The sequence below is a fragment of the Falco punctatus genome, assembly GCF_963210335.1.
Source record: "Falco punctatus genome assembly, chromosome: 18".
Classification (NCBI taxonomy): domain Eukaryota; kingdom Metazoa; phylum Chordata; class Aves; order Falconiformes; family Falconidae; genus Falco; species Falco punctatus.
In genome coordinates, this window is record NC_137598.1 from 5,115,748 (window position 1) to 5,143,173 (window position 27,426).

The 27,426-nt window shown below is 49.3% G+C and overlaps 2 protein-coding genes across 2 annotated transcripts in view; one reads left to right on the forward strand and one right to left on the reverse strand.

Moving 5' to 3' along the window:
* The window catches only part of TNS2 (tensin 2), a gene marked incomplete at its 5' end in the record, with an annotated part of 139,215 nt that overhangs the window by 36,976 nt on the left and 74,813 nt on the right, over nucleotides 1-27,426 (forward strand). The gene's annotated exons all lie outside the window — the stretch shown is intronic.
* LOC308054753 (keratin, type II cytoskeletal 4-like) lies at nucleotides 776-27,339 on the reverse strand. Its single transcript, XM_080368026.1, has 10 exons — nucleotides 25,027-27,339; nucleotides 23,946-24,160; nucleotides 23,687-23,747; nucleotides 23,425-23,520; nucleotides 23,083-23,247; nucleotides 22,824-22,949; nucleotides 22,372-22,592; nucleotides 22,047-22,081; nucleotides 11,787-21,939; nucleotides 776-11,619 (listed from the first exon to the last, which is right to left on the reverse strand). Exons 1-9 carry the CDS (start codon nucleotides 25,651-25,653, stop codon nucleotides 21,668-21,670), a joined length of 1,818 nt encoding a protein of 605 aa, XP_080224152.1. The 5' UTR covers nucleotides 25,654-27,339; the 3' UTR covers nucleotides 776-11,619; nucleotides 11,787-21,667.

The following is a 27,426-nucleotide window of genomic DNA, read 5'->3' on the forward strand; positions in this document are numbered from 1 at the left end:
TGATTTCTTTCAGTTCTGACATGCACCGCATAGACATACAGAATGATTTAGGTGTTTCCCACCTCCTACAGGCTTGGCTGATCCCCCCCAGTAAGTTCCAAAGCCCATCGCTCAATGTTGGCGTATTAATGCATATACACGAGTGTTCCTACACACACTCACAAGTCCACCGTTGGCTTCATTTCCATCGGAAACTCAGATAGAAGCTCAAACGGGTTGTTGTGATGGTGATCTTAACTGTTGCGATGTGATCTTAACTACCACGGGCAACACAATGGCATGGGTGCTCTTAAAAAAAGGAAAGCAAAGCCTTGAGATACTTACAGATCGTGGCGGGTGAGCCTTCCCGTATCCTGCGAAGGAAAAGTGACATTGAGATAATGCATCCAATAAAAGTGGACTTCAAGGTGTCTATAAGCTAATGAAAGAGGTCACTCCCTCCAGGCAGACATTCATCCTGGAGGTCTGAGCGACAGGGTGAGGGGTGGGACACACTGCTTTGTCCAGGATGAGCAGCTTGCACCTACCTGGTCTCCTCCTCCTCAAGGAGTGATCGATACATGGCAATTTCAATATCCAGGGCCAATTTCACGTTCAAGAGCTCCTGATAATCATGAAGAAGGCGAGCAAGGTCATCTTTGGCCTGCTGCAGGGCGTTCTCCAACTCCTGAAGCTTTTGCTGGCCATCTCTGACGGCAGAGCTCCCACGCTGCTCAGCATCTTTAATGGTTTCTTGGAGGTTGGAATTCTGCAGGGGCACAAGCAGAATGTTCATTTCCCGTCTGTGGGACTGGGGGTTTCAAACCTTTCTGGTAGGCCTTGGAAATTAAAGGCCTCAATGACAGAAGACACATTTACTGGGTAAATTAACCCAAATTAAATCCCAGTGCAGACAGCCTGCTTCGTTTTGAAGAGAAACCATCTCTAGGTGTGCCTGCAGAGGACAGGCTGTGTCACACTGCACCGAGTCCCCGTGTGAACGTGACTTACTTTAGCCATGTCGGAAAGGATCAGCTTTACCTTCTTCCTTGCAATTTCCACTTCTGGTTGCAGCCTTTGGATCTGCCTGGTAAGCTCCTGGATCTCCTGGTAACTGTTCCTCAGTTGCTCACGCTGGTTTACCCACATGTCCTGAAGGTCCTGGTACTGATGTTCAGAGAAGAGAACAGATGGTTTTGGTTTCTACTCCACTGACTAGCCAGACTTGCCTCCTTGTCTTGTCACTGTCTACTCACCCTGCCACGATACATGGCATCTACTTCCGCTTTGCTTCTCTGAGCAATTGCCTCATACTCCTGCCTGACTTCTTCAATGATGCCATCCATGTTCAGCTCTCTGTGGTTGTCCATGGACAGAACGACATTGGTGTTGCCAACTACCGTTTGCAGCTGGGACAGCTCCTGTGAGGAAAACAAGATGCTGGATTTTAACAGTCCACCTGAGCAGCCCAGGTCACATTATGAGGAAAGAAACGGCACACTCTGGTCAGTTATCCACGGGAACTTCCCTACCTGCAGCCCCCAGATCCTATTGTTCCACCACCAGTTTTAATTTCCAAGTGTCTCCTCCAGCCTTCAGGACACACCAGACCCCCCTTCCACTCACAGATGAGAAAGGACTTCACAAGATCAACGGCCAAGGATGATCCTCTCTCCACACCAAAAAGTCCTGTTCAGGCTAAATTTCTGGAAACCTCCAGAAGATACATATCCTTCAAGACCTGAGGGTAAGTTTTTCATCTGAGAAGTGTACTCACCGCTTCATGTAAGCATCTGAGGAACTCAAGCTCCTGTTTCAGTATTTCCACCCGAACATCAAACTCCATTTTTCCCATGTAGGCACTGTCCAGCTCCTGTAAGATAACCCACGGGCATATTTGTATCTCTTTGATCCAAATTCTCCACTGAAGTACAGTTCTTGCAAGGCTTTGTGCACTTCCTTAAAGCCTTCATTCCTGGAGTCAAATAAGGACTCAGGTTTCATTTGAAAAGCAATTAGAATTGAAAAGAATTAGAAGGAAAGATTTTAACTCTTCAAAGAAAAGAACGGCTTAGAAATAAGCAAAATAGCTGTGGAGATAAACGTGTTCCTGGGCAAAACAAGGAAAACATAGATTTCATTAATTCTTCTAATCAAAAGCTGTCTCAATTTTCTATTCTCCTAAGCCATCCATAGATGTGATTTAACCCCTGGTAACGATGTCTCACCTAGGCTGTACTGAGTGAATAAAAACCAGCACTTTGTAGATACTCGTCGTACAAAGGGCCAATTCAGTCTCTAGAGGAAATTATTTCTCTCCAGTCTCGCAGTAAAAAGCTCAGGTTTTCAATGACTTCAGTTAGATGAACTTAAGCAAATACCTTGCTTTTAAAAACCTCAGCAGCCATCCTGTTACTGCTTTATTTCTGAAGCTTTGATTTAGCTCAGTGTCTTGGATTACTTCACCTTTTTGAGCTCCACAAACTCCTCTTCTTTCGATGCACGCTTGTTGATCTCATCCTCGAATCTGTTACAGCGGAGAAAAGAAATAGGTAGCTCATTGCCTGGCTCACTTCTTCAGTCAAGCGGATCAGAAACCAAAGGGAATCACCCAAAAAGGGAATGTGTCAAGTTTTCATTTAACTGCAATTTCTGAGCAACTACAAAGGCAAACCCCTGCAAAACTATATGTTAATTAGCCAACAAAACGGGATAGATACAGATCAGGTCTAACATCTCTGTAACCCTGACCTAAAATCCCCATTTTTCAGAGCTGTGGATGTATATTATCTTTCAGGTGCAGGTAAGCCAGAAGAAGTGATGACACTTTTAACTTGACCCCACTGCTCAGCTCTGTCCCTCCCCCACGCCCGATTGTCCAGGTTGACCACAACTCCACAACTACCAGCAGAAGTAAGGAGTCCCGGGTTACTCATCGCTGGGTGAAGGAAAGGCATGGAGGAAGGCAGGAGAAGAGTGGGATGGATCTACAGGGCCTTTGATTTTCCTCTTACTGTTCTGTGTTCTTCCCTTACCAAATCTTTAGTCTTCCAGCCTCAAAGTCGCATCCCCTAATGAGCCTACTGCAGAGCAGTGCTACCATGGCTACATAACTCTTGAAGGTGGGGAGCCAAAGGCACCATCATCACTGCCTTAGAAAATTCCAGTATTCTTTTTACCAGACCTGTAATTATTCACCTTTTTTTATAATCTTCTACAAGATGAAGCATGTTATATGCCTCCGGATCCAGCTGCTCCTTCTGGTTCTGGAGCGTTTCTAGCTGCCTCTGCAGGTTGCTGATGTAAGATTGGAAGAAAGAGGTGATATTTCTGCTCTCTTCTGGTCGGGCACTTTGCTGCTGCAGAAGTTCCCATTTGGCCATCAGAGCCTGGTTCTGCCGCTCAAGGCATTGCACCTGAAACAAAGCAGAGTGTCTCAGCTGCTGGAAGGCACCGGGGGACACAGCGACATCAGCGTGAGTCCCTATAGCAAAACAAATCCCAGTTACCAGTTCCACCACAGTAGCATCTAGAGGTTTGTTCCATCAGGTGGGACTAACTGTAGGAACGTTGGTACCAACACACCAGAACGCTTAGGCTAAAGGGAGGGACATCTCTTTTTTTCCCAGTCTGTTGTATAAGATGGGTATGACTCTACTGCCGCTTCTCAGCACTGATACTGGAATTTTGCTGGCTTTTCCTCTCTTAAAGGCACAATTTTTAGGGGGATGATTGGGATGGAGAGAGACTTCAGCTGTTTCTGAAGTACCTTAGACACCCAAACACCTGAGCAGAGTTGCCCCCCTCTCAGAAGACCACACAGGACCAGTCTCTCCCTGGACACACTTTGCCTTAGAGAAGAAGGTCAGAAAGACCTACAACATGCAGAGCTGGTGTTTTTGGAAACCAGAGGGATAGCATCTCTTCAGCTGGGACACTGAACAGTTTATCACCTGGCAGCTGACATCCAGAAGGTTTAATAAAAAAATAATTTCAAAAAAAAAAACTAGTCAAAAGCACTCCTGTTTTTCAGGACTAAGCACGCTTAAAACTTCTGGGTGCAACCAGCACCTTTTCTGTAGGGTAATACAAGAAGCCGTTAAGTCTTTACCTGTAAGAAATAACACAAGCTTCCACCCTACGCAGAGACACATGTCACCACCCAAAAAAAGGCACATGTCAGGTTTGCGTGGGTGGAAGTGTTTCCGTGGCTGTTTTGTTCCTGTATCTGTGAGTAGAAACAAAAGAGAAGGCAAGACTGCGGGCGGGTGAAAGCGTTGTAGCTGCAAGCCAAGAGGTAAAGGAGAAATACGAGGGAGCCACCGGCCACCTGAAAGAGGCTAGGACCTCCAAACAACGAAGTAATTTGTTTTGTATCTCAGAGAAATGAAACATTTTGTTTTGCTTGAGGGGAGAAGGGAAAAAAAAAAAAAAAAAAAAAAAAAAAGAGCACACATTAAGGCTGCTCAAGCCCATCACCCATTTTTCCTGCTAGCGTCAACAATGCCCCGGCACCAGAATATTGCTGGCCATGCAGAAACCCTTTTCCTCAAAAGAGAAGTGAGTTAATGTGATGGTGACATCCCAGCAGTTTGTTATTGTCCTGCCACAAAAGACAACTCAGAGATACTTATCCCAGGGCTAAGTGCAAGTGATTCAGGCAGCGATGTTTATTGCGAGCTATTAAGAGCTTCACACCAGCACAAGGGTGTGATTTTGAGGGGGGAGAAGAAGATGCCGTGTAAAGGTGTCATGTAAAGGTGTCCCCGTGGCTGGCACAGGCAGAGCAGCACCCCTCGTGTCTCCCCCTTCCCAGATAACAAGTGAAAAAGAGAACAGGGACTCACCTTATCGATGAATGATGCAAATTTGTTGTTGAGAGCCTTAATCTGCTCTTTCTCATCTGACCGCACTCTCTGGAACTCGGGGTCGACTTGTACTTGTATTGGCCTCAGCAGGTTGGTGTTGACATGGACCTCCTCAATGCCTCTGCTGACACCAGCCTGCCCGAAGCCCTGTCCAGCCCCTTGTTCACCAAAGGTGCTTCTCCCAAGGCCTTCTGCACGCACCTCCCTGCCCGAACTTCCTCCACACATGCCACCAAGCCCTGCTCCACCACCTTGAAAAGCTCCCACAAAACATCCTCTTCTCCCGAAGTCCCTATCGAGACACCTCCTACCACCAAATCCCATGTACCTCACATATCCTATTCCTTCTCCTCCATAGGCTCCACCAGTACAAACATTCCTAAACCCACCGAGGTTGTGGAGACTCCTGCTGCCATAACCATACCCATAACCACTGTATCCATCATCTCCTCTATTGTCTTCATAATGGCTTATGGTAGAACTTCTCCAGCCACCCGCTGGGCCACAGTGAGCAGAAAAGGAACTGAAATTCCCATCCCCAAATCTGGAGAAATGTCGTCTCATAGCGTCGCTTTCAGAGCGTTAAGAGAAGATGAGAAAGCAGGTGAGGAGGTTGTAAAACGGGAGGAGAAATGAGAGTGAAGGATCCTCAGCTCCTCTGGTGGGGAGGACAGAAGTTCTCCTTTATACGTTCTGGAGGAGCTAGGCTCCATTCCGTGGTAATTAGCAGGTCTGTTAATGTTGTTATTGGGTTTGGTTCATCAAGAGGCAATTAACGGCTGCCTGAAGAGAGGTCAGAGTAAACACCACACACCAATGGGGGAATTGTGAAATTCCCCAAATCTGCTTGAGTCATGAGTTTTGCTCAGATGAGATTTCCTTATCTCATTAGTCTACCCTCCATCATTAATTACAGCTACCCATCCACATTACCACGGTTTGTTCTCTCTCAAATTTCCCCATCTCTATTGGTATTTCATTTCATGAGACAGAAGGCCTCGATACTGGCCCCACACCGTGGCTCACCATGCTTCACCGCATCGCTGGGGGTACAGAAGGCAAAGGCGACAGCTCCCGTGGCTTCCCAATCTTCTCTCATTCCCAGTATATCCACCCATGAGCAAGTATCGCTTCTGCAGGGAGAGGGGAGGTGTTGCCACCTGGTCGTCTCTGCTAACAGCATTTAAAAAGTTAAAAACCTGCCTTTGGTTCATGAAGCTGAAATAATGTCTAGAAAACAGAAAAAATGTGATCTCGGTGGATCAATTTTACCTTTGGACAAACTGATACAGCTTTAAATGGAAATGGGAACGGTCTGAGATATACCTCAATCAATTAAACCAATCTTTTAACTATTAACGATTAAGACGAGGTCACCTGAGGGAACAGGTGACCCATCACTTCCATGGACAAGGGCTCTTGGCCCTCCTGCCACGGTTGCTCCTGCTCTTCCATGCGGGAGCGGTTCAACCATGAGCTAAAGCTGCCAGTTTGTGGGGTGATTCTTCTAGAGGCCCCACCACTGCGTGGCTGAGACGTCAGACACAGAGCTGGGTTCCGGGCTTTTCTACCCACTGAGCACCTGCCTGATCCTGATCCATCCCTCTTCCCTCTCCTCATTCCTGCACCAGGCTCCACCGTTCCAGCCTCAGCACGCTCCAGCGCAAGGCTCAGTGGCCACAGGTTCGTCCAAAAGCATTTGGGAGCCAAGTCCTGATGCTGGCCATGCCACCCAGAGCCTCAGCCTTGACCAATACCTCAAGAAGGCAACAGGGATCTGGTACATGGTCTCCAAAAGCTCTGGTGGAACAGTTTCCAGAGGGCGAGCACCTCCCCCTTGTCCCCTGCACAGTGTTAGGAGGATCTGGGCTTCACCCGAAGGCGATGCTCTTCCTCCCAAAGGTGCTGGATGAAGCTGGGCTGGGAGCCCTGCAGTTACACAGAGGTTCTGTGCTCAGGGCTCTGCAGTCCTCACTCTGGCTCCATCTGGAAAGTGCCTCACAAACCCCCAAAACAAAGGGTGTGTAGGGAGAGGTTATTTGTCCGGCTGAAGCATCCCGAGGTGGACATGATTTTGGATGCTTAGCGACCTATGAAAGGCTTTTCCCACGAGCAAACACAGTGTTTTCCAGACAACCAGATGGGAAGAGATACCTTTCCCTACCAAACTTGGTTTCTTCCAGCCTTACACCAGGAATGGCCAACTGGTATCCCAGACCTTCCATTTGTGCTACATTTTTTGTAATAAAACTTCATTAGTCACCTACATTTTACTGAGAATTGCAACTAAATTTCCCACTGAATTCCCCCTTTTTATATACCTATATAAAAACCTGACTTGGATTGAGAATTCTGTGTCCTGCTGGAAAGAATAATTATGGTGAACAGAAAAAAAAAAATGTGTAATGAGCTTGATTTTCAAAGTGAGTGGGGGGAAAACTGGAAACAGACCCATTTTAACACATCTGGGTAAGGTTTGCCAAAGCATTAGGATATGACACAAAAATCTTTCCTGTTCTGTTTTAGTTGAGCTCATTAGTTTCTAGATGCTCATGCATCTCAAGAGAAACCAACGTAAATTGTCCTGCTTCGCTCCCATGTTTCTGCCAAGCTGGAAGACACTTTCAGAACTGCACCCGCTCCCTGCAAAACTCTGTGTAGGACAAATGGTGTCTGAGCAATGAGGCTGAAACTCCTGGGTGACCTTGGAGCCATTATTAGGCTCAGGTAAGGATTAGGAGGACAATGAACGACTTGACGTCAGGAGGAGGTGAGACTCAGTGGGCATGACCCATGGTTGTCCTCGTGCGGTCTGGGCTAAAACATCCTGTTTGCTTGCCTTAACAAGCAATTCCTGCACAGGAGTTTCTAAAGGGTTTCTGTTCACCTCTCTGTTGAGTTGAAGGACTGCTTTGGGTGCAGTTCATCCTCATCCTACACTTTGGGCAGTGAGAGCTGGCTGAAGGGCAGAGGTCCTGACCCGTGGTGCATGGTCTGGCCAGAGGCTGTAGCTCATGGTGTTCCCCAGGGTCAGTGCTGGGTCCTGTCCCACTTCTTCATCACTGGCCTGGTGAGGGGACGGAGCGCACCCCCAGCATGTTGGTGGGTGATACAGAACTGGGAGGAGCGGCCAATACCCCAAGGCTGCACTGCCGTGCAGCCAGACCTGGGCAGGCTGAGGAGCTGGACGCTGAGGAACATCAAGTTCAAAGGCAGGTGTGATGTCCTGCCCCTGGGGAGGGACAGCCCCACGCACCGGCACGGGCTGAGGCTGAGCTGCTGGGGCGCAGCTCTGCGGGGAAGGGCCTGGGGGGCAGCAGGTTGCCCGTGGGTCAGCAAGGTGCCAAGGGGCCAGTGGGATCCCCGGGGGGCACGAGGAGCATGGCCAGCAGGTGGAGGGAGGGGGTCCTGCCCCTCTGCTCTGTCCTGGTGAAGCCACATCGGGAACACGGTGCCCAGTGCTGGGCTGCCCAGGTCCAGAAAGACTGGGAGCTACTGGGGAGGAGCCAGCCAGGGCTGTGAGGGTGATGAGAGACCGGAGCATCTCCCTGATGAGGACAGGCTGAGAGTGGTGGGGCTGTTCAGCCTGGGGAAGAGAGCGAGAGGGATCTCATCATGTGCACAAACACCTTTAGGGCACATGTCAAGGGAACAGGGCCAGGCTCTTTTCAGCGGTGCCCAACAACAGGACAAGGGGCAATGGACACCAACTGCAACACAAGAAGCTCCATCAGAATATGAGGAAGAACTTTACCTTGAGGGTGACGGAGCGCTGGGACAGGGTGCCCAGAGAGGCTGTGGAGTTTCCTTCTCTGGAAACATTCAAACCCACCAGGATGCAATTCTGTGCAACCTGCTCAAGGTGACCCTGCTTTAGCAGGTGTTGGACTGCCTGGTCTCCAGAGGTCCCTTCCAACCCCGACCAGTCTGGGGTTCTGTGATCCCTCCTCTTTCCATTTTGAGAGTGGTTCATTCCAATGCATGCTGCATCAGGCAATACTTTAGATCATCCACACGGATCTTCCACATGGATCTTGGAAGGAAGTGTTATGACCTAGGGGAAGGAACACCCACAGACCAAACAAGTCAGTTCCATGTGGAACAATGCTTAGGAGTCGTCTATCCAAAATCATTGCCCTAAATACATACATCAACTCACTGCATGAAACAAACCAGGTGGCAATTCGTGCCGAACCACTGCACTGATCTCTGAAGCAGCCACGTCCTGCTTGCGAAGGCCTCCTGCAAACCCTGCATGAGAAGAGCAGCCATCCTGCCCCACGTGCCACATAACCCAGAGCATGGCGTGTAGGCAGCCTTGGCACAACAGACTAAGCCACACCTGAACCTGTTGAGCTGGCTCCAGAAAAGGCGATGCACCCAGAGCGCTGCTCACACATCCTGCAGACGAAGGGGGAGCTTCCTGTGATACCTTCCTCTTCCCTGCAATGAGCTGGCATCGCTCTTGGATGTGCCCGGGGAGCTTCTGCTCTGATCCTGTAAAAGAAACACCAAAACAGTTCCCAACATTCACGGAACAAAAGGACCACAGCTTCAAACAACATCCTTACTGTGGAGATGGATGATCACCAAATCTACCAGGGAGTAAAAGTCTTTGGGGGTTATGCAAGTAGCCACATGATCAGCCTGGCTCTTTCTTGTCAGGGATTTTTTAAGATTAATTTAAATTGCATCCCCAAAATTATTCATGTAATTATCCATAAAATTGGTTGCCCGGGCTGCTTGTACAGCTGCTGGAGCAAGCAGAGGTCATCCACGTGTAATTCCTCCCATCCAGAAGAGTCCGTGAAGCAGGTGATGATGTTCCTCCTGCCTGGAGAAGCCCTTGGATAGGGGACATGAGCGTGCCTTTCTGGGTGGTCTCATTTCCCTCTGTGGACCATAAGGGAACCTGGAGAACTCGCTCAACTCCTGACTTCCAGGTGGTGGAAGCAATGTGAGTTGAGCTGTCCTCTGTCAGACCCATGCCACAGAGACTGTGCCAAAGATTAACATTTTCAGACCACCAAGACAATTCACAAACAGGCTCAAACTTCAGCTCTTGGAGCACAACGGACCCAGGAACCCACCAGCCTCCATAACCCACATCCACCTCCGTCCACCTCCAGTCAACCCAAACGATAAATGGGAATAACAAATTCTAGTACTTGGGCTAAAGCTCAAGGAAATGCCTCTACCTTCTTGCAGGACCATTTTAATTGGCTAAAAATAGAAATCCTGAATGCCTAAAGCCCTGCAGGTGTCTCAGAAGAAAGATCTAGATACTTCTCATCACTGCCGAACATAAACTAGCGATGTTTACAAGCCACATCGGCAGAGAAGAGGGTAGATAAATTAGTGCAGTAATGTACTTATTGCTATTAAATAACTAGCGCACACCAGTAGAGTGGACACTCCGCAGTGTAATGCAGTAGCACGTTAATAAATAGAGTATGTAGATTTAATAGCTGTCCAGATAAAGTGGATAGGCACAAACACACCGGATTGAAATAGTAGATCGTGACCACTAGTTGCCTAAATACCTGCACCAGCAGAGCCCAGAGTCACTTAGGAAATGGAACTGAGATCACATAGGCACTTAGAAAAACGCCTTTCAGCCCACAGACTTTTGTTTTCTCCCACCTTCCATCACATGGACCAACAATAACCTTTTTCTGTGGCCGGTGAAGGCAATAAGAGACTCTGGGGAGACAGTAAAAGGAAGAGAAATGTCAAAAACCTTGTAACGGCAGAAAAAAGTGAAACGCTGGTATTCTACCCAAGGTTTACGCTACTTCAGTTCTGAGGTTTCCCAGCCTGGAGAGCACCCTGCCTGCAAGAATGTATTGTCCTAATTATAGCAGACACTTCAAGGTGGGAGCAGGAACATGATCCCACATCCGTGTCCATGGTGCAGAGAGAGCAGATGGAGGTTCCTGCACCCAGACCTACATCTGGGTGGGACGGAAAGTTGGCATTAGACCACAGGAAAAAAGCCCAGTATCAGGGCATGCTCAGGATTTCCCGAGTCATCAACCCTTCACAGTAAAATCATGATGCTTCCTGACAAGAAAACTATAATTAGAGGTGGTCTGGGAAGGCCCAGGATGGGAAGGCTTTGTCCTGAATAGACTGACATAAGTGGGTGCTGAGTTGAGCTGTTTGGGAATGTTTTTGGGGGGGAAATGTTCTTTTTTCTTTAGTAAACAGAAGCATTTTGTGGAAATGCTTTGGTTGAATTGCATGGTACCAGGGTGGAGGCCAGGGTGGAAGGGGAGGGGGAAGAGCCGGCCACTCCAAACAACGTGAGCTCAATGGACAGGTCAGGAGGAACCTGGTGCAGTACATGTCATCAGCTTCTCCATCAGGAGCTTCTCCAATGACCGGTGGACTGCAACATTTCACGTGGTGAGAAGCAACAGTGCATCTCTGCTTGCACGTGAGTGATTTATTTTTGAGTGGAGGAAGGACAAGTAGAATAAGGTGGGGACTAAGAGGTCAGAGGCAGCACAGTCTGACTTGCAAGGGGTTGGGACTAAGTGCTCTGCTCCCAAGTCCAGTGACGGCAAGGCAAGCCAAGGAGACATGGCGTGGGAAGTGGTGGGAAGCCTATGAGGAGCAAGGAGAGTGGAGCTCCAAATCCCTCTCCTTGACTATGCAGAGACCTGTGCGATGGGTTTAGATCAGACATTTGCCTTTGAGAAAGCCAGGGTTAGGCAGGATGAACCCTACCTGGTGGGGGCTCAGTCCCCAGCTTGTAGGGGTAGGTCCCCTCCCAGACCTCCTCTAATTATAGTTTTCTTGTCAGGAAGCATCATGGTTTTGCTGTGAAGGGTTGATGACTCGGGAAATCCTGAGCATGCCCTGATACTGGGCTTTTTTCCTGTGGTCTAATGGCAACTTTCTGTCCCACCCAGATATAGGTCTGGGTGCAGGAACCTCCCATCTTTGTCTTGCCTGCTTGAGACACTGTGAATGGGGAGAGGGGTGGGCTGCGTTACGGCTTGATTTTAGCCTCAAGTCTGGATCATCAAGTATTCTTCTAGTACACAACAAAATATTACTTTACCTTGCAATCCCGTTAACAAATGACTAATGGCTATTTCAATAAATGGCTAATTATTCTGGGTTAACAGAAAGGTAAACACGTCAATAATTTTCTTGTAACCACCTATAGTATTAAATTATCTAGTCAGAAAATAATCATAATTAAGATATCTGTTAATCTCTTATTTCCCCTACAAGAATGTGAAAGTATCAATTTAATATAACGTGTGAAAATAATAAAGTCATTTTTCTATTATTGTTAACAACTGCAGTGAGTGGATGGAGTAGAAGCTTATTACTCTTTTAACTTTATTGGCTAACCTGACGCAGAACACCACGCTCTGATCCCTGAGATACCTTAAAGGCTGAGCAAGTCCTGGTTCCTCCACACACAGCAAACCTGCAGCTGATGCCCTCAAGCTGGGGCAAGGCAGAGATGCAATCTCCAAAGGGTTTCAGGAGGAGGAGAGATATGACCTGCAGAAGAAGGGGGAAAAAAAAAAAGAAAAAAAAAAAGAGAGAGAGAGAAACGAGGATGAAGAGGAAACTGGGTTGAACTCTCAGTTAAATTTACCAGATGCCATGAGAAAACACAACTTTTTTCTATGTACAGCTGCTTCCCAGCAGAAAAATAGTCAATGTATGTGACATCCTTGATATAAATAGAGTGAAAATATTAGGGCAGCTTCTTGATCAAGACCTACAGTGGGAATACATAAAGAAGCTTCTGGAACTTCAGTAATTGACCCCAGCCACCAGTGCTCACAGGATCAGCCTCCCTAAGGGTTTGGGACCACGTTACTTCGTGAGAAAGGGGAGGCAGGGAGCATGCTAAAAGGCCTATGGCAGGCACCAAAAGACACTGTTTATGACTGAGAACAATTTTAATAACATCCCTTCCCACAGGAAGTTGAAACACCTGGAAATAATTCTGGCAGATGTTCAGAATCCAGTAAACAATGTGATTACCAGCCTACCAGAGAAGTGGGTCCCAGTGCTGCCTTCACTGGGCAGAGCATCATTACATCTGGGAAGTTCACCACACCCGATCACCTGGGCTGGCCTCGCAATTGGCTTAGAGTTGATAATTAATCTAATCAAGGTCAGGCTTTGTGATCAATTGAGTAAATCACTCTTTTGAGTTATCAGAACCTCAATTGCTATCATTAGTGCTGCAGCAGCAATAACAGCATCCACAGGACAACAAAACAGGTGGAGAAAAGGCAAAGCCATGCAAAAAGCAGCAGAAGTTTGATTTTTCTCAGCCTAGACCTCCTGCCCAGCAAGGGAAAGGTCTGAAGGAAAGTCACCTGCTGTAGGCATGGTGTGATGCCCATCTCTGAAGGTCAGTATTTTGCCTGATTTAGCCATTTAGGTTCTTTGCAAAGCTGATGAAGAGAGACCACCACCTCCAGGAGGTCATTCCCTCTCTGGAGAATCCACCCCTGAAGGCATCTTTCCCCACATAACAGCAAAGTTAGTCAAAATTTATTTTATAAAACTTTACGGATAATGTCAGCAGCGTTTTAAAGGATGGGACTTCTCAGCCAAGAGGACTCTTCCATCGAGGGGGTCTGCCAGGTACATTGCATATACGTCCACACTTCAGACCAGCCACCTTCTACCTATCTCTCCTGGCTTTGCAAAGGTCTGGCTGGTGGGGGGGTGACGGGGACCAGCAACAGGGTTTGACACAAAGGGACAGGAAGCCCCAGCTTTCATCCTCTCAGGAGAGCTGTGGCATCATGACACACCTTACTTTCAGGAGCACTTTAAACCATCATAAACGGTACTATCCCTGCAAGATCCATCCCATCACGCTAACTTCGTCCCAGCCCCACGCTTCTTTAACCAGACACTGAGGCCACACAGAGCCCAGGACTCAGGACCTGGCGCTCGCCCAGCAAATCAAGTTCCTATCTGATGGCATCTCCCAGTTCAACACTCCAGTTGACAACTGCACAACACAACAGCCAGCCAAGCCCTTAATGCAGCTTTTTCCAAAGAAGCCGAGGCCAGCAGCCACCTTGCTCTCACCACCTGCTGGAGTGGCCGTCACTTTTGGAGCACAGCCACCACCACGGACTCCTTGGGGCCGGGCCAGCAGGTTTTGCACGGTAGGTTGGGGCACGGCTGAGTGACATGCACCGTGGAGCTGGTGACGCAACAGGACCCGGGACCAGGCACGCCGGTGCCTCCCACCAGCACGTCTCCGGACCACGCACATCTTGTGCCTGCTTGTGCACGGCACCAGCCAGGGCTTGGTGGTCCCAGCTACCACGTCTCTCTGGCCTGGGGAGGAGATGGCATTTGGCTGCCTTATCTCATGGCCCGGGGATCTGGTAACGCTGGCTACAACCTTGGGGAGAGCTGGGGAGGGAATTTGTTTGCTCAGAGGCTCAGGCTGCGCGGCAGCAGTATTTATCGCGCAGCTGCACAAACACGGGGGTTGCTACTACTGCATGCGGTGTAAGTGTTGTGTAGGGTTTAGGGCAAGCTCCACAGGGCAACATTTAGTACGGTTTGTCTTCGGTGGGAGGGTACCGTCAAACTGATTAAGGCTGGTTTGATTGCTCACAAGGTCCAGACACTGCAGCTCGAATTGTGGACAAGGCATTTCAAGTGATGAATGTGGGCAGCTCTGCCAGCTGAAGAGGGATCCGTGATGAGTTGCCACTCATCAAAGTAGTCCTTTAGCAAGGAAATCCTCCCAGGTCCATATTCAATTTAGGGAAGAAGAACATCTGGGGAGATGCTGCAGCTCTTGCCCGTGTTAGCAGGAAATTATCAGCGTTGATGCATGGCCCAAGAGGGCTGGAACTGAAGCATTTGCATCTCAGGAATTATCTCATCCATCAGCCATTTCCACCCTGGCCTGCAGCTGCACTTGGCTCACCAAGGCAGAATAATGCCAGTCCACAGGAACAGACGTGGATTTGCACGCCGGAACAACTGGGAAAGGCAAGCCAGCACTGGGAATGCACAAAAGGTCACAGTCTTTCCCCAGTCATGCTGCTTTCCATTCTTCCCATGCCAGAAGCAGTCACCAACCTACAAAAGTCTTAAATGCAGTTATTTATTGTTGCTGGGAACTTCAGTCGGGGTTTTAATCTTTAATTAAGATTAAATTAAAGTTAAGATACAGCACCTAGCACTAGACTCTAATCATCTGTGCTAGGTTCACACGATGTCACCAAAAACACTTTGGAGCCACAGGCACGCTAGCTTGCACCTTGCAGGGAGACAGGATGCTAACACTTTGCAGTAAACAGTAATTTAGAGCTAATTTTATGCATTTAAAACCTTTTCTGAGCCATCTAGTGGTGCTTGGCTCAGGCTGTGCTTTAAAAACCATCCAGACACACCTTGGTGTGCAGATAACCACCGAGCCCTCAGCGCAGCCAAAGGATGCCCAGAGCTCAAGTGGGCCATTGCACTCACCAGTGATGTCCTGGCATGAGTAACCTTAGCCACCACAGCCTGTCACCTTCATGCACGAGATCAGCTCCCCCACCCAAGCCCAATTTGCCGACCCGACATTCCAGAAAAGGCACCTACCGACCTGCCCCCAAATGCCGTATCCCACCAGAAGTCTTCACAAGTGTAACAGTGAGAAACTTACACCTCCTACCCCGTCAACAATGGGGGCAGCGTTCCCATTGAGGATCTTGATTTGCTCCTTCTCCACCATTTGCACCTTCTGGACCTTGGGGTCAACGTCGAGACTGAGAGGTGCCGGGAAGTCTCGGTTCAGGGTGACTTGGGTACAAGCAGATGTGACGGAGGGTGAACGAGCACATCTTTTTCCAACAACTTGTTTCCACCAAAGAGATTTGCCACCCCACCTTAGGGGCACCAAAGCACACTCCTAGCTGAGAACTTCCAACCTGTAGGAAACCCTTCTATTCCCACCATTTCTGGGGAGGCTTCTACTGCAAAGCCACTTCTTCCTCAGCCCAAGAGGTTTCAAGCAGGTTGTGCTGCTGGCAGGTACGACAGCGCCAGAGCTACCCTTGCTCTTCTTCAGCTGCTTTACTTCAAATGGACGAGGCTGTGGCACAGAAACAGACCTCCTAGCAGAAGGTCACTGTGTTTCCTCTTTGTGTGTCTGCAAGACCTTGGTCGGAGCAGTGAGAAGGTGATGCAAGCCAGCTGAGGGGCTTGGTTCCTTGGCTGCCAGGCCAGCCTTTTCTCCAGCATATTTCAAACACCTGTGGAGGCACAAAACAAAAATAGAGAACTTATCTGAGGGGCTTCAGAGAGTGGTTTTGTAGGGGAGGAGGAAGGGAGGCTGGTCTGAGGACCACCGGGACCAGCACGAGGTGGCTGTCCAAGAGTGAGACAAGGACCCGTTCCTATTTCAGTTGATCCCAGCTCCATATCAAAGCCTGTCAAGGTCAGGCGAGGCAGAGGACCTGCAGCTCAGGCAGACCTGCCCCACACACAGTTATTGGTGAATGCAACACACCACTTGTCCTTTCATCCTTCATCGGGCTGCCACTTGTGAGTGGTGACTGCACCAAGAATGCGGCTGGTCCTTCCTTTAGGTGGTGGTTTTCCGTACAACCTGAAATTCCCACCTCAGCCTAACCAGTAATTTATGTATGGGAAAGTCAATTTGTCATCGACCTGGAGGACAACAGCAGGTTCAGATGTGTGTGAGAACGGGGCAGTGTCCTCTGCATGGCTGCAAACCCTCTAGGGGCATTTCATGGCCATGTCTACCCTATCTCCATCGGGTCTGCCCAGCAAGCCCTGCTCCCCAGGCTGCTGGAGAGGTAGGCTTGCTTCAGCCCATACTTCTAGTTACAAGTGGATGTTGCCATGCCATCCCATGCCATGCCATGCCATCCCATGTAGACTTCGAGCTAGGTCTGATGGGCACCAGCAATAGGGCTGGTCAGAAAATGTAGATTGTGGGGTCACAAGGGTAAACCTAAAGGAAGATCAGCCCACTCTTAGGGTAGAGCTAATGAGTGTGGAAGCAAAATGAAGGGCAGAGAAGCACCAGCATCCAAGCCAGAGTGGGTGGGAGGAAGAAGAGGAGGAAGGTTTGCTGTCAGCACCAGGCACAATGTGATTGGCATAAGCTCTGCAAACCCTGCTCTACCTGTCCCGGCTTTAGCTGAAAGCCCTGGATGAAATGGGGCCAGGAGGGAGCTGGAGGTGCACCGCATCCACCGGCAGCGCTCATCCAGGTCACCTGGCTAGGTGGGAGCAGATATTTTGTTCTGAGACACGTAACATGGGAGCAGCGTATAATTTGCACTCTCACAGAGGAGCAGTGCTGACATCAAGCAGGAAGAAAAGGCTGGGATGAAAGGCACCTGGCTGCTGGCACAATCTTTACAATCAAAGCTGAGGTGTGTATTAACTTAGATGAAGGACCCAAATTCTCTTGTAAAGCCCTAGAGGAAGCATTCCAACACGGACTTCTTTGGATCCCAGTAAGCCAGTCAGCAAGAGCCACCGGGCTGCCACAAGGCATCCCTGGGGAGTGACAACAGATTTCCCTCACGATGAATCCAAGGCAAAAGCAGCCAGGATGCGAAGAGGCAAGAGCAGAGGTCTTTTAGCAGCTTGAAGAAAAGCACAGGAGCACAGCTTGCAAAAGCAAATGGGAGAGCTCCGCTTTGCTCCTTAGCTACGTTTCTTTGGTAGCCACATAGCTTTAGGTACGTTTGGCAATGTGTTTGCTTCCAGGAACTTGTAGGTCTTTGACCGTTGGGTTGTAAAACTCCTTCCAAGCCCAGATACTTGGTGTTGTTGCTGCTTTCATGATACACTGATACTAGTCTCTCCTGAGAAGGTCAGAGGGTTTTCTAGTGAGTATTCCAGCTCGTTTTGAACTTGACTTGGAGGTGAGTGAGCCAGGAGTGTTGCTGTGGCTGCTTGAAGTGGAGACAAGGGGCCAAAGGATGCCAGTTTCCACCTTCAACCTCCCATAACCTCTCTGCACCTCACCACCATTGCCTTGAACGTCTCGTCCTTCGGGATCATGAAGGACTCCAGCTGCTCAGGCGATATGTGCGATGTAAATAACAGGATCAAGGATGCGGTGGCAGGGTACGTCTCAGGGGACAACGTCCACGTCCTTTCAACAAAGCAGTGCCACTCATGAAAGCAGATGTTTCCTGCTTACCACCACAACTACGAGGTGGGTGGGTCTCCTCCGTATTTGCAGTGACCAACCCAAGGGAAGCAATCTTGGTAGCTCCGGAGGCCCTCCCATCATAAACATGATTAGTAACAATTAAAACCTCATTTCAGCTCTAATTACAGCCAATATAATGCCACCTGGATTCATTCTTAAATAAGCTCATAAAATATTGCACCTATTACATTTCTTTCCATATTCTAATGCAAGGGATATTGCTCTCACACCCTGAACTAGGTTATGCGATGGGCTTCCACCTGCTCTCCTCTCCTTCCAGCAGTTCCTGCACGTGGCAATCTCAATGCCCAGGGCTATCTTCATGCTCAACAAGTCCTGATGTTCCTTCAGTGCATGGCCAAGCTCCACTGAGGGCTCTGCACCGTCCACCCAGTTCGCTTTGGGCTTTGTTGAGGGTGAGATCTCCTTTCTGTTCCACCTCAACAATGCCTGGGGGAAGGATGAGTCCCACCAGCTGGGGCATAACTGTCCTCTGAGCCGTAGGGCATCCAGCCACCGGTGGTCTTGCACTAAACTGCTCTGTGATGGGACAGGCCCGCAGTCCCAGCCTGTATCTCACACTTCCACGTTACTCAGACTGAGTGAAGGAGACTTCAATGGTAAACGCTAGGAGTAAGGCATTACCATCTCACTGTGAGCTCCAACCTTTGCAAGCCAAAAGGGATCTGAAAATGCAGGCAGGTTCTCGTGAGCACCTGAGCAGAGCCCGCAGGAGGCCCCTGGGGGCAGGTTTTGTATTAGCACAGACAGCACGTGCCCTCTGCTGTAGAAAACCACCATGCACAAACCAACAAAAACACATTTATTCTGTATTTTTTGTGCTCTGTGTCCAAAATGGCAGCAGCTCTACCAAAAAATATTAAAAAGACATACCATTGCTTGGTCACGCTAAGGCTGTTTCACAAGTAAATTCACTTATCTGAAGGAAAACCGGCCCCTTTGCTGCAAATACGGATCTAGTTTTACCCTAGAGCTCGCAGCAGTGCCCCACGGAACCGACGAAGGGCAGCCCTGCCACCAGGCTGCTACCACCTCTCATTCAAGCACGAATGTGCTTGAGCAATTAACATTACTCCCTTTTTCATGAGCACAGCAGATGGGAATGATAAACGGTGGCACCTCCATGTTATAGCCTGGCCCCTCTCCAGAAAAAACTCAGGGAACTTATAAAAAGCCTGTGGTTTTCTGTAGGATGATGCCTGCGTCTTTGGCTGCCTGGGTTTCAACACATGGGAGATCTTCCACCACCACCACCCTCCCAGAGAAGCCCCAGGAATGCTCCAGGGCTTTGCACCACCTTGGGCTGTACCTGTCCTTGGACTCTTCACTGGGCTGAGGAAGGAAGAGATGACTTCTTGGTCTCTCATCCCAACCTGTAAATTTTAGAATGAGAAATACACTGCTTATTCAAACAAGAGAGTAAGTCATATTATAATCTGGTACAAACATCAGATGAAGTCGTCAGGTGTCAACTGAGAGAGTATTTGGGGGAAAATAAGAAGAGCAGCATGAAAGTAACACTAGTTCAAACAAGAACCATCATTTCTTCCTCGTTTGCTTTGCTCGTTGAGGTGGCAAGGGCTCTGCAACACAGATCCTCTCCGTCACCATATTTTTATCCGACAAATACCGAGGCTGCCTGAGGATGATGCGCACACCACCATACAGTCAGGGTTGATTCACGTACCGGTCTGGCTCTTGCTCCTCCCAATGCCAGAGAAGAATCCAGTCAAGCATTAATCAAATTAATTTGGTTGCAATGGGATGTTATTTAGAGAGGGTAATGACTAACCTGGCTGGGCAGTCTGCAGTTATAATAGCAGGTTTGAGGCTGTGTCTCATACTTTCACGCTGCTTTTTTTTTTTTTTTTCACAAGTAATTTGTGTCCACATAGCATCTTCAGACCTTCCCACCGCTCCTGTGTGAGGTGCTGGTGCCCATGTAAGAGCCCTGCTCGTCAGATAGATGGTGCTGCTTGCCCTTGTGCTGGCCAAGGGTAGAGGACAACCCCTCTTCTTCGGTGCATTAACCACCCACTGCAGACCTGTCATTGGTGTCCTCCCCCATGGAGGTCCCTAGGCCACCAGGACAGAGCCCTCTGCGTAATGGTGATGGGTTGGATGCATGTCTTGGAATGACATCTGTGCCAAGGGCTGGTGCTAACTGCCACATCCCAATGGCAATGGTCAAACCACCCCAGTCCAACTGCCACATCCCAACGGCCACACTCAAACTAATCCCAGTCCAACTACCACATCCCAATGGCCACCTTCCAACTGCCACATCCCAACAGCCATGTTCAAACCAATCCTAGTCCAGCCACCACATCCCAATGGCCACATTAAAACTACCACATCCTAACGGCCAGGTTCCAACAGCCCCAGTCTAACTGCCACAACCATGCCGTTCAGGCCACCGTGTTCAAACCATCACATCCAGACCACCACGTACCAACTGCTGCCATCCATTGCCATATCCCAACCACAACATCCCTGCTGGTGGCCCTGCCTGTCTTGCTCCTGAGGTGTCCACCAACCGAGGGCTGGCCATCATCCTACCATGCTTGGTATGAGCACAATACCCCCACCTCATGGCCACCAGGTTGACATGGCACATTCCCTTCCTGTGCCACACTCCTCACAGCCATGGCTCTCCCATCCTGCAGAGAGATGGGGACTCAGCTGTGGAGGAGCAAGACAGCACCTCCTAAGAGGAAAGAGAAGGTCCATCTTCCTCCTCCTCACCTCAGCTGGGCCGTTCATGGCATCCAGTGATTTGCATCATAGGACAGAGCACCATAGGCATTGCCATTCGCTATGGCGATGAACAAAGCATGTTTTCCCTCCCCTGGGGACCGTTAAGTGATAAGACAACACAAAGGTATGTTTTCATCTCTCTGCAGTTTATTGGTAATGAAAGAACTTGGAGGACAGGGGTGCTGGTAAAAAGCAACCATGCAGTAGGGTTCAGGCAACAGAAGGTTTGCAATAAGGCCATACATACGTCAGGTGTGAAGGAGAAGAGGGAAGGGGATCTATAAAATATTAAAGCTGCCAAATTACTCCACCAAGGGAAGGTGGACATCTCCAGAGACCTGTTTCTCACTCCTAAATCTGACTATGAGACATTATCACGTTTCTTCTGCTCGCGTGAATTCCCGATATAGCTGAAACAAGCATGTGGGCAACATGCAGGACATGTGGAAGTTGCAAGGGGAAACACGGCCATTGAAAAAGAGACCTTGAAAAGTGAAAGGAAAGAGCAGCTTTATACACACTCCTCCTCAGCCAGGGCAGGAGCTGGGGGGAGCAGCAAGGAGTGCAGCAAAAGATGCTCGGATGAGCTCTGCGGTCCCTGGTAGCCACAAGGGAGATCTCCTGCCCCTGGAGACTGGTGAAGCTGGAAGAGGAGGCACCTCTGCCAGCAGGATGGAGTTTTCCTGCAAATCTCCCCTTGGGCAGGATGGTTTAGGGAGGTGCTGAGCTAAAAGGGAAACAGTTCATTTCTTTGCTGAACACCGGTTGCGGGTGGCAGGGGCTGTGCTGCTGGCTGGAGAAAGGGAAAGGTGCTTCTTTCCTTGGAGGGACTGAGGGGGGCTCAGTATTTCACCCCTGAGGATTTGACTGTTGTGGTTGTGACACATCTCCGCACGGAGGAGGATCCGGCCCCTCCTATGAAGTTGCCACCTCCAGAGCTGCACATTCTCCCACTCCCGGACGAGAAGCCACCACTGAGTATTCCTCCTCCCATGCCGCAGCTGCCTCCAATGATGCTTCCTCCTCCGACCACACACACTCCTCCGCCCATGCCACTGCCGGCTCCAAAGCCACCAGCTCTGCCTCCAGCAATGGTGCTTCTGCCCACCACAGCTGCAAGAGAGGGACAGGCTCACTGTGCATCCTGCGCCAGCCTGGGAATCCTCAGGAAACCCGGGGGGAAAGCCGCTCTGCTGAGAGGGCGATGTATGGATACTTACAGACATTTACGTTGGATGGGTTGTCAACACAGAGCCTGCAGAGGGAAAGGAGCACAAGTTGTAGATCTAATGTAATGGAAAGCAATTAAGGTCCGTGCAATTTCCCAGGTGCTACTTATATGTCCTGGTTCACGCAAAACAACAAAAGCCACTGAGAAACATTCCCAGTGCAGACATCATTTCTTTTTTGGGGCTTAAAAACTTGGGGAAAAAATTAAAGTAAATCAGATTCCAATGTTAAATGGGTTGTGACAGATGATTAAGCCTCAGTTGGCCCCAAGGAGAGACTGTACCTCGGCCAGGGTGACACGGCAGCAGGGCTCACCTGTTCTCCTCCCCCTCCAGCAGCTTCCTGTACATGGCAATCTCAACGTCCAGCGCAATCTTGATGTTCAGCAGCTCCTGGTACTCCTTCAGCAAGCGAGCCAGCTCCTCCTTGTCTTTGCTCAGGGCACATTCCAACTCTTCCAGTTTCCTCCTGGCATCCTTCAGGGCCATCTCACCCCGCTCCTCTGCCTCAGCAATAGCTGCCTGCAGTTGGTGGTTCTGTGGAAGAAAAAAGAAAAGCAGTTTTCTCAGTTCTCTTCTGCACACCCTCCACCAGAGCAGCCCTCAGGACACAAACTGAATGGAAAATGGGCAGGGACCATCCATCTCCTCCAAAGGACCTGAAGCTCAATGACTGATGTTCCCCTCACACTGTCCTTGACACACCACACAGCTCAGTCATGACCCAGCCTGATGCCATCACCCAACAAGATGCTTGCCAACCCCTACCTGCTTCTTCACGTTCTCAATCTCAGCCCGCAGCCTCTGGACGTTCCTGGTCAGCTCCTGGATCTCTATCTTGGTGTTGCGGAGGCTGTCCCCATGCCGTCCAGCGGTGTTCTGCAGCTCTTCATACTGATGGCACAGAGACAAAGCAACTGTCAGGGACTCAATTTCTCCAGAATGCAGGTGGTCCCCTTGGTGGGTGGCAAGGGAGGCATGAGCCAGCAGAGACCGTCCCAGGTGCCTTGATGGCTTCCCAACTCACCCGGCTCTGGTACCAAGCCTCAGCTTCAGCCCGGCTGTTCTGAGCAATCTGCTCGTACTGACGCCGGACCTCCTCGATGATGCTGTCCAGGTCCAGGTGACGGTTGTTGTCCATGGACACCACCACAGACAGGTCCCGGCTGATTGTTTGCATCTGAGCCAGCTCCTACAACCAAAACAGGAGTTAGCCCGACCTTCTGAAGGGGGGGGGGGGGTGTGGGGTGTGGAGCAGCAGCTCCAAGCAGCCTCTCCAGACTAAATCTACAGGGGCACCCAGTCCAGCCTCACTGTCTTTGGCCAACACATGTCTCAGTACAGCTCCAATAGAAGGGAGAGCTCTTACCTCCTCGTAGATGCACCTCAGGAAGCTGATTTCATCAGTCAGAGCTCCCACTTTGGCTTCCAACTCTACTTTAGTCATGTAGGCACAATCCACATCCTAAAGGAAAGATCACACAGATGGCAACAGCTGCCTCCCACCCCAGAAGAGCTCTTGGCAGCCAATGCCTCCTGTTGGAAGATGCCCATCTTGGTGCTGCCTCCTTCCAATGTCTGTGCAGCCTGTCCCCCCACACTCCCTTTCTCCCAGTGCCTCTCTGACTTACCTTCTTGAGCACCACAAACTCATTCTCAGCAGCAGTGCGCCGGTTGATTTCTTCTTCATACCTGTTGAAGGGCACAAGACAAGTTGAGTCTCTTGACTGCTCATCAGTCAACCAGTGGAACCCCCCTTCCCTCCATGGCAACCTTGGTCCCGTCTCTGCAGAGCTCCACAGCAAAGGGAAGACACTATGGAAATGTCCAAGCTGGCTTCACCCTCCTGTCTTGGTGCCCACTTCTTCCTCAGCCTGTCACTGCACTTACTTGGTCTTGTACTCCTCAACGTATTGCCGCATGTTCTGCAGCTCTGACTCCAGCTGGCCCCTCTGTCCCAGGAGAGACTCCAGCCTCCTCCTCAGGTTCTGGATGTAGTTTTCAAAGATGACATCCAGGTTCTTCCTTGGCCCCGAAGGCCCTTGCTGCTGGAGGAGCTCCCACTTGGTGGAGAGGACCTTGTTCTGCTGCTCCAGGAAGCGGACCTGAAAGCCCACAAAGGGGTGTGTGAGGTGCCCACCCAGAGAGGCATCGCACCACTCAAACCTCCTGCTTATTTGGGAGGCCACGGGAAACATTTTCCACATCCCAACAGGACTGGGGCTAGTGGAAAGCCAATTTTCCAGCAGGAAGACTCCTCCCTCCTTTCTCCTCTTTTTTCCATTATATTTGAATTTCTCCTCTTTTCTCCTCCTTCATTATTGCTTGGTTTTTCATTACCTATTGGAATGATTACATTCCAGATTTACAGATTATGATCATTTCCAATTGCAAATTTTGACCGACATTAATTTGCAGAAGTGTCAGATCATTTTTGACTCTCCAGTGAATGAAATGCCATGTCTCAGTATCAGAGAACATTCATCTTACCAGGTACAAGTATTCAATTCTTATGTTATACATTTAAATACTCTAAGCGTGTTCATAACCGATTTTCTCCCTGTGCAGACAGGCTAAAGAATACACTCATCTGTACTTGAAGTGAAATAAGGAACAGCCGAGAATTAACAGAGAGCTCATTCCTACGTTCTAAGTTCCTCAAGAAGAAACTCTCCTCGAAAAAGGGCAGGCTTAAAGAACCACTTAGGACAACCGAGTACATCATGATCCCTTCGGCTTGACTACACAGAGAGGAAAGCTAAGGAAGAATTTGGATCAACCAAACCTAGAGAAAGCCCTTTGGTTTCTCTGCAGATGTAAAACCTTTACATTTCCTTAGGAGGACGCAATGAAAACACTACCAGCCTTCCAGACCTGCCAACACTGAGCTGGGGAGGACATTCCCCTCCCCACAGCACAGGAAAGTCCTCAGAGTCCCCGTTCCCCAGCAGATGCAGTTCCAGCCTCTCACCTTGTCAATGAAAGAGGCAAACTGATTGTTAAGAGTCTTGATCTGTTCCTTCTCCTGGCACTTCACTTGTTGGATCTGAGGATCGATATCAACATGGACCGGCCGCAGGAGGGTTGGGTCAACCTGCACCGGCTGGATGCCTCCAGGGAACCCAGGACCACCTCTCACAGGACCACCAAAGCTGCCTATTCCTCCACCAATGACACCTCCTCCAATGCTGCCAAATCCTCCTCCATAGCCTCCACCAAAGCCACCAATTCTACATCCGTATCCACTGCCATAAGAGCCACCCATGGAAATTCTTCCGCTGCCACCCATGTTATGGAGGCTCCTGCTGCTAAAACCTCCACAACGTCCGCTGCCTCCAATTCCCCTGGATGTGGAGAACGAGCTATAGCTGATCCTGGTTCTGCCCCCACTTCCTCCAAAGCCACCACCGATGGCAGAGCAAGAGCTGTATCCCCTTTTGCTGCCGCCTCCAAAGCTCCTGCAGATCGACTGGCGAGACATGGCTGATTCTTCCAAGCAGAGTTGGGAAGAGCAGGAAGACCAACGGAGCTGTGCTGCTGAGGGACGAGTGCCGAGAGAAGTGTGCACAGTCTTCTCTGGCTCCACAGCTTCAGGCATTCCCTTTTATCTGTTTCTGGAGGTGGGCTGGGTCTGCAAGGGCGTGAAAAGGAAACAAATTTACTGTCTTCATCAGCTTGGTGCGGTTAACAGATTTTTGCCAAATTGTTGACTCCACCCAGAAATACGCTTTGCGATGCAGAAGAGAATAAAAGAGCAAGAGCATTGAAACAGGTCTCAATGAGTAAGTGGACCCTCATATCTTTATAGCATCTGGAAAAATATGTTTTACAGTGATGTAGTCATGTTCTACCCTCCTCCCACCTTTCTATCTGTTCTCAACAATTTTGCAGTTTGTCTGGGTCTGGATCTTTTGCACTGACACCCAACGTCAGGGGAGCATTTTGGCAAAAACCAGCTAGAAGGAGGCTTTCACAATTCCCCCAAGCACGCCCCAAATCTCCTTCTTAAGTGGAAAATTGCTGATGGCTTTCCGAGAGGCAGTTTCCCAGCACAGAGCAAAAATACCACATATTAACATTTAATAGCTGTCAGCATTTCTTTTTTATCCAGAAAGGAGGTGCTTAGTTCTTTTCCTACGAGCATCAGCTGGGATGGGAGTGACTTTTTCTAGGGCACGTTCCTGCAAAATGTGTCTCCCAGAGTCTTGAGGTAATCAGGTACCGAGACTGAGCGCCAGAGTGGAATGAGCAAGAGAACAAGGATGTCCAAGCTCCTTCCTTGTGCTTTTCAGATGGCCACGGGGATCTCCAAACCAGCAGAGGACAGAAAGGACGCTTCAGGCACTAGACGTGGTAATGACGACTGAATGAAGGCAAACAGCAGAGAAAGGCAGACAGGGGTAACGGTGATTTGTTAAAAATTTATTTTTTTTTTTTTTTTTTTTTTTTTTACACATTAAATTTGGTAGGCAAATGATCAGGCTGAGTTCACCACACTTGATCATTTTGAAATAAGGTGCAGCTAAAAGTTAGAAGCTCTGTATCGCTGTATGTGCTTTAAGAGGTAGGGCAGCCTTGCCCACATCTCTGACCACAGTAAACCTGGGTGGGGGAGAGAAGAAGGGGTGATGATGAGCTTCACTTTACAAAGATGTATTTTTAAGACAACAGCTGCTGGTTCAAAATAGAAAACAATAATGTTTAAGTTCGTGCACGAGCTACCTGGCTATGAAGTAGTCAAGTTAAAGAAATCTTGCAGATCTGTTCTAGGTCTCATTAATCAAATATACATTTTAGTTACATTTATGAAATTTAAGAAAAAGACCTAGCATTTCCTTAGAGCTTAGTTCCTGAAAAATATCAATAATAGCCAAGGGACACATATTTTAAAACCTTGCAAGCATTTCAACAGACCAATGTTATACTGTATTTAAGCTTCCAAATGGGAATATACATGTTCCAGTTTCCGCAGCCACCTGTAAGACTTGTGCAACTCGGTGTTGTTTGAGAGTATCCCTCAGTATCAGCCTGCAGCCACAGACACTTCAGACCCTTTGGAAACACCAGCCCAGAGAATCACTTTCAAAAGCCACCAGAGGAATCACAAACATAAATGCCATTGATGGCCGCGGAGGCTGCTGGACACCACAGGCTCTTCACAGAATGGGGCGCAGGGCAGAGGAGAACATGGCCCTTGAGGGGCACTCAAGTCACTGTTGGCCAAGGGCTGTCCTACCCTTGAGGGGCACTCAAGTCACTGTTGGCCAAGGGCTGTCCTACCCTTGAGGGGCACTCAAGTCACTGTTGGCCAAGGGCTGTCCTACCCTTGAGGGGCACTCAAGTCACTGTTGGCCAAGGGCTGTCCTACCCT